Consider the following 7359-nt stretch of genomic DNA (forward strand, 5'->3'; position numbering starts at 1 on the left):
TATTCTAAGCCTATTGGAAATGGTCCACCATTAAATGTATAATAAATATACGGATCAGTTTAATTGTTTTAATGTAATATTTTTCGACCACACCTAGACAGAACTATTTTCTATCCCGTCTATTTGTCAACAATATTTATTTAATTATTAATTGGAAATATTATAGCAATTGGACTTTTGGTCACTGTTTATTGTGTGTTTTAAATGAAATAAAGTTAATTTGAAACCCGTCTATCAGTCTCAACAACTTACATACAGAAGTATAATTAAGTTTGTTTTTTGTATTTTTACATTTAATGTATGGGTCTTACATTGGTGGTATAGTGATCAGTACCGTACCCCCCAAACACCTCAATTAAATGAAAAAAAATAATGATAAAACTTATTTTATGGACATTACTATTCTATTCTATGACACCACATATATTTAATTATTTGGTCCGAGAGATGAGTGTAAAATAGAACTACCTTTTAATTCATGTTTAGAGTGTTTCCAACTTAAATATTCATCCTAAATGAGAGGTAGAAAGTGAATAAAATGATATTGTTATCAAACGTCTTTAAACAGTACGTCCCCTTTAAATCAGGAACCGTGCCAGCTGGTTGCTAGCTGGCCTGCTATTGGTCGAGACATGGTCAGCTGGTGTTGCGCAGACACACGTGCGTCGCTAGTTCGTGCGTTCCAAGATCAAGATGGCAGCGTCCGTGTGTCGCTGTTACGAGGTTAGTCATTCAAACCACTGCATATGATTTACGTATTAATTTAATATTAAATATCGCTTTTCATCCGATCATTTTCTAGTTTATATCATTCGCTGTATTTATTTTACGAGACTATTCTTACGTCATGTCTTTATATTCGACAGCAGCATGAGATCAGCTGCTGATGTTTGCTGACCTTATCAGGGATTTAAGAACAGTGTGTTCTTGCATGAAAATATATTTTAAAAGGATGTAATAAAATGTACTATGGCTGCTGAAGATTCAACGCATTACGCAATATTCTGGATGTTTTATTTGAGTTAAAGCGAGCTGTCATTGTAGCTCAGTAGCGTCTATATATAATTAAATATACATATTGTGTCAGACTCCTTTCTACAGTATTAGCGAAAATGATGTCAATAGTACGTCCGTGTGCTTTATTTAAATTATTGATCCAAGTTATTTGCAGTGCAAACAGTGCCAAACCCCCCCAAGAGTCGCATTAATGTGACGTCATTGATGTTACTTGGCCTCCCTATGGTCAAAATTTAAACAGATTCATGCCAGATTTAAAAGTGAATGATCTCATCTATTCCATGTTCCTTTACATTGTTATTCTCCTCCTTACAGCTGGTTGGCAGACGTGCCTTCGCCCTCTACCCACGATACTTGGCGACCCCCCTGTGGCATGGAGATGTCTACAGGATACAGAGGACCGCAGCTGCAGCAGTGCAGGTACTTAAAGACACTCACTTGTCAAATAAACGTGTCTCTAAACCCCTTTTTTTCTCTAGTCGTATTTATTGAAAGTTTCCCTCTCTATAGGTGCGATACGCCTCAAACCGTAAAGGATTCGTGGGAGAGTTGATGGAGAACCTCCGTCAGGAGTTTAACAAGAATCAGGAGATGAAGGATAACATCCAGAAGTTCAGAGATGAAGCCAAGAGGCTCGAGGAGTCGGACGCCCTTCAACAGGCGCGCAGGAAATTTGTGAGTCCTTCATAGGAATAACTCTTAAAGTAGATTTCAGCTCGAGAATTAACTGGTTTATGTAGCGCTTTAGCCAACTATAATTCATATTATGTCCTTCTGTAAATAGAAAAACATCGAAGCTGAGTCGGTGAAGACATCTGAGGTGTTGAAAAAGACTTTCGGTTCTCTGTCGGAAACTGTCAAAGAGGTGAGACACGGGTGTTGGTGTAAGACACAACGTAGTTTGTTTGTTTGTTTTGACGGTTGTTCTGGTTTAAGGGTCTGGAGGAGGTGAGTCGTACTGATATAGGAAAGAGGATCAAGGAAAGCGTGGAGGAGGCGGCAAGAACTGCCAGGAGCTCGGCTGAGACCGTTTCCAGAGGAGGAGAGAAGTTGGGAAAGACGAATGCATTTCGAACCATCTCAGAGGTTTGTTAAGATTTGTACCTTCTTTTTTTTTTTTAATAATAATTCTAATAATTTTTGACTTGTCTGCAGAGCGTGGAAAGCATGAAGAAAGAGATCGAGGTAGAAGATGCCGGTCCTTACAGGGCCCCCCCACAGCTGAGGAAGAGGAGCGACTTCTCTTCTAAAGGAGCAGAAAGCGACAGTCGTGTGTTTGAAGCGAATGAGTAAGTGAGACCACTCAATAGTTTTTCATCAATTTACTCTAATTCTTAGTGGGGGGTGGGGTGGGGTCAAGGTTTACACTACAGTTTCTCCTCCTCTGTGTTCATTTATCAACTATATATACATACACACACCTGCTGGAGATATGGAGATGCTTTTGACCAATGAGGCGTGTGTGTTTTGGTCATGTGATGCAAGACTCGGACGATAGACTGATGTAAATAAAGTTTTAAGACTTAAGCTTTTATGAGCAATTGTTAAAATAAACAAAAAGTAAACATTTTTTCCCATAAGCGTTTATTGTACTTGGGGGGGTTATGGAGCTTCATGGTGCAACACTACGGTGACCCTCTGAGTAATACCACATTGACCGGCAGAGTAATACTACTTCGACCTGCGGAGTAATACTACTTCGAGCAGCAGAGTAATACTACTTCGAGCAGCAGAGTCATACACCGTTGACCGGTGGAGTAATTCTACTTTGAGCCGCAGAGTAATACTACGTTCACCCATGGAGTAATACTGTTGTGACTCCCAGAGTTATACTATTTGTCTGATAACTTCTGGAAGGGCTTTGCTGTAACAGGTTTAGGAGGTGTTTTGGTGGAGACGGAACAATGTAGTGGTTATATACTGAAACTGGCTGTAAACGGTTACACAATGGTTACAACCCTTGACTACACATGTAGAAAATTGTAAATATTGACAACCGTAATTCTTATGTTCCACCTCAGGGAAGCGATTGGTGTTGTTCTCCACAAGGATTCCAGGTGGTTCCAGCAGTGGAAGGACTTCAAGGACAATAACCAGGTTTTTAACAGTAAGGATGTTTCTAATTAAATATCAATTTTTAATGTTGACTTATGGGGCCTCATCATTTTTCTTGCTCTTCTGTGTGTTATCTTATTTCATTATTTTATCCTCTGCAGACACAAATAAAAATCCTATGTTTACAATAAGTGTCTGTGATTCTAAAAACAGTTTAGTCTCAAGTTGTAGTACTACTTGAGTGCAGCAGGTGGCGCCAGAAACGCACCGTGCAATTGAGCCTTTAACCTCATAAGTCGTGAGTTTGTTTAATTAAAATGTGAATCTTCTCACAGGAATCTTTGAGATAAAGACGAAATACGATGAAAGTGACAACATTCTCATCAGAGCATCCAGAGCCATGACTGACAGAGTCACTGACCTCTTAGGTTTGTAATTCATGATACAATTCATATTGTAGTGGGTGTTTCCAGTTGAAAAATAAATTATAAATTCAATCTCACTCGTGCATACAAGTAATGTTGAGGTTTTTCTTCAGGTGGACTTTTCTCTAAAACGGAGATGTCGGAAGTTTTGACGGAGATCGTGAAAGTAGATCCACAATTCGACAAGGATAGGTTTCTCAAAAAGTGTGAAAAGGACATTATTCCAAACATTCTGGAGGTGAGTCTTGAATGAAGTAAGACTACATATCTGATTTATTACTTTGCTGCGTTCAGGACTAAGTTTGTATATAAAGTAACAAAAGGTTTCATTGCTGTACTTAAAAAATATAAAATGAAAGATTTATTCAAGTTTATTAAGATTATACAATGTAGTTTTATAGGCTTTTATCCGCTTGTAAGCTAAATAAAACTTACATATTTTTATATTTATTCAGATTGTTTTGAAATGTCTGTGTCCACAAGTCATTAGGGTTCACTGCAGAATGAGACACTGCCCTCTGCTGTCCCATAAACCTCACTGCTATCAATGTTTCAAATGCTAAAAAAATGATCAGTTATAAATCAAATGAAGTCAAATTTATAAATAAAATAATAGAGTGGATTATTTATTATTAGTTGGATTGTTTTTAATCTCATCATTCAAGAAATTTGAACGGATAAAGTAAACTTCAAAATAAAAGCTCAAAGTCAGCACTTGCTGATCAAGGCATGTTCTCCGTTGTCTAAAGATTTGGATAAACGCACACGACACCAGCGTTAAGTCGTCGGGGGGGAAACACATTTGTCAAGAAGTCGTGTATCTGTTGCCAAGGAAGTGCTGAGCTGGCGCTTTAATGCCGACGCCAGCAAATAACAATGTAGTGGGTAATTGTGCGTCGGCGAGAGGGAGGAAGTCGTTTGACGGCAACAAGTCCACGCGGTTGATTTGTAAACTTTGTGATCCTGTGCAGGCCATGATGCGAGGAGAGCTGGACGTGTTGAAGGACTGGTGCTATGAAGCTGTGAGTCCCTTTACAATGAACATTTAATTCAATCTGTGAAGGTCGTAGAGAAGAAAATGCCTTTTAATTAGATAGTTATGACATTTAATTCAATAATTGTGTTTGTTTGCAGACGTACAGTCAGCTGGCTCACCCCATCAAACAAGCCAAATCTTTCGGGCTCCGCCTCCAATCCAAAATCCTGGACATTGACAACATAGACGTGAGCGCCTCAGATTAATCCCTTCACTTTCTCCCCGTCACACATAAAGAGCCCTAATTATTTCTGAACTCGTAGCTGGCGATGGGCAAGATGATGGACCAGGGCCCGGTGCTGATCATCACCTTCCAGGCTCAGGTCGTCATGGTGATCCGCAGCCCCAAGGGAGACGTGGTGGAGGGCGACCCGGTCGGTGTCTCGGGGCTCTGTATTCTCTCTAAACTCCTCGACGGCGTTCCTGACTCTCGTGTCTCCACAGGAGAAGGTGTTGCGGATGATGTACGTCTGGGCGTTATGTCGGGACCAGGAGGAGCTGAACCCGGATGCCGCCTGGAGACTCTTGGATATCTCTGCCTCTAGTACTGAGCAGGTTCTTTAGAGGAGACACAAGGACTATGGAGCACATGTTTGAGGGCAAACGTCGCTAAGTTTGGGTCTCAACTGTTGGTGTATAAATGTAAATACATGATAAATTATTCATAGTGATTATATATGCATTCCCACAGGTGACTCCAGAAATATGTTCTTCAAAAACATGCCAGTATGATAAACCTAACATTAAAATGGACTATTAATGTCGATCAGACATCCTTGGACCACGAAAGAATAAATCAATGTATACAAATACTAAGTTTACTGCTTAAAAAACATTTTTTTAATGTCATTTTATGTGGATACAATCTAACTTTTAAAGACCATTTGTCTGCTTTTATATTGTTTAGTTGTTGTTTTTTTTACAAATGTGTCAGCATCAGATTAAATGTGTGGCTCGTGTTTTATTTAAGTTTAATTTCAATCTGTCTGCAAAAAAATATGAATGTTACAAAGTTTACTTTTGGGCTAATGGTTCCGATCTGAAAAAGAAAACATGACTTGTGTTAGTAACTGTAACCCTAAAGCCTGTTATTCAAAGTATGAATAAAAACAATAAATGATATAAAATCTTGCCACAATGATCGGCTACAAACTGGTGATATTAGTTGATCAATACTGAAAAGACTTTTCCAATGTTGTTGTTTCTGCCTTTATTTTGAAGGGGGTCATAAAACTACTGTATAAACTCTACGAGTCAGCACATTTGGTCTGATCTTAGTGTGTGTGTGTGTGTGTGTGTGTTTGAGTGTGTGTTTGTGGAGCATTAAACTGTCTCTGTGTGAATCCATTGTTTTCTCATTCCAGAGCTGACGTGTCTTGATAAATGCTCATGATCATTGACATGCTAAACCTATGAATTATCTTGTGTCGTGATGATAGATTTGGCTTTAAATGGCGCACGTGCACACGCACACGGGGGGGTCTCTGTGTGCTGGGGGTCCTCATAACAGGCTGTTGTGACGAATGACTGAACACAACGCCGTCGAACCTTCTGACCTCACAACTCGAGCAAGACGTTCCTACTTAAAATGTCAACTCGTCCTGCCTTTGAGACACAAACAATAGTGCGAGTTGAATTCTGCCAGAGTTCCCTTGAGCTACTCTTACTGAACACAAGCTGCACGACACAAAGTAGAAACGGCCCTCGCAGGCTTTTTCTCAACGACGCTCGAGTGTTCTTTGAGCGACAATAAACCTGCACTTAAGACTTTATATAAAGACTTTACACAACAATTATGTCATCGCTTCTTATGCAATTATTCAGGCTGATAATTTGATTCATTTGGGATCTTTTCTTGTTTTTAAAACTATTCTATTGTTGATGCATTTGTTGACATGTTTTGACGTCAACTTATGTTCATATTATTGATGTGTTTAGACTTAAACCACCACACACTTCATTTATGTAAAGGCAGGAAAAAACACTTAATACAACCACATTATATACTAGTATATAAAACAGTTTATGTAATTATATGTTATTATTAATATATACATACATATGTGTATTATCAGGGAGAACTTATAAATTACATGAAATGTTGATTAATGTTAATTAAAGGAATATGTTTAATAACAATTGATTGTCAATATAATACGTCTTGCTTAAATTTAATTTAAAAAAGAAAACTAAATGAATCTCGATTAGAGAAGAAACAAATGGATATAATATGAAAAAGAAACTGTTTTTTGTCAACGTTCAAATAGTCAATAAAAGACTAAACACTAGCAAGGGAGAGATAAAAATGAGATGTGTTGAATCAAACAAGATAACTCAAAATTCAATACATCGAAAAATGGGAAATTTAATTCAAATAAAACTTATTATAGTTCTGGAACTTCAAAGCCACCTGCTGTCCTATGAAGCTTATTGCAATCATATTCAAATGCAAAAAAAAAGGTATCAAATGAATCACTTCATTTTTCTGTTGCCTTAAAAGACAAAAAGTGAAAGAAACAGAAAAGAAAACCACACGAGGTCCAGCTTCTCACCTGCAGCCTCATGACCCAGACGCCCTGCTGCGGTGACCTTCTACTGCTCCCTGAACCACAGCTTGACCTACTAACTTCATATGTTACAGCCGTGATGAGAAGTTGAATTTCATAACCTTACGACGAGGGTCTTTTTTTATTCATTAGACACACAGTGGGTGATGAAGGTGATTCCATTAGAAAACATGACGGCAATTAATGTCTGCTCACAGTTGGTCTGGAGATCATTGGTCTGTTCACCTACTTTCTGATGTTGAACATGTTGTTATTGTTG

At 38.4% G+C, this 7359-nt stretch overlaps 1 protein-coding gene across 1 annotated transcript; it reads left to right on the top strand.

Annotated features, from left to right (window-relative positions):
• Positions 1-648: 648 nt before the first annotated feature.
• On the top strand, positions 649-5876 carry LOC148063507 (mitochondrial import inner membrane translocase subunit TIM44-like). Its single transcript, XM_087810801.1, has 13 exons — positions 649-723; positions 1333-1437; positions 1528-1692; positions 1802-1882; positions 1954-2103; positions 2173-2306; positions 3039-3124; positions 3408-3500; positions 3611-3735; positions 4469-4519; positions 4632-4721; positions 4797-4907; positions 4978-5876. The coding sequence occupies exons 1-13, from the start codon at positions 694-696 to the stop codon at positions 5095-5097; spliced, it is 1341 nt and encodes a 446-aa protein (XP_087666927.1). The 5' UTR covers positions 649-693; the 3' UTR covers positions 5098-5876.
• The last annotated feature ends 1483 nt before the right edge of the window (positions 5877-7359 follow it).

The sequence above is a fragment of the Callionymus lyra genome, chromosome 16, assembly GCF_982586985.1.
Source record: "Callionymus lyra chromosome 16, fCalLyr1.hap1.1, whole genome shotgun sequence".
Taxonomy (NCBI): domain Eukaryota; kingdom Metazoa; phylum Chordata; class Actinopteri; order Syngnathiformes; family Callionymidae; genus Callionymus; species Callionymus lyra.

Excerpts from the sequence above, each read along its gene's own strand:
- LOC148063507 (XM_087810801.1), top strand. The coding sequence starts at position 694 with ATGGCAGCGTCCGTGTGTCGCTGTTACGAG. Across the intron at positions 1,883-1,953 it reads TGTCGGAAACTGTCAAAGAG|GGTCTGGAGGAGGTGAGTCG; the intron begins GTGAGACACGGG and ends TTCTGGTTTAAG. Across the intron at positions 4,908-4,977 it reads ACGTGGTGGAGGGCGACCCG|GAGAAGGTGTTGCGGATGAT; the intron begins GTCGGTGTCTCG and ends GTGTCTCCACAG.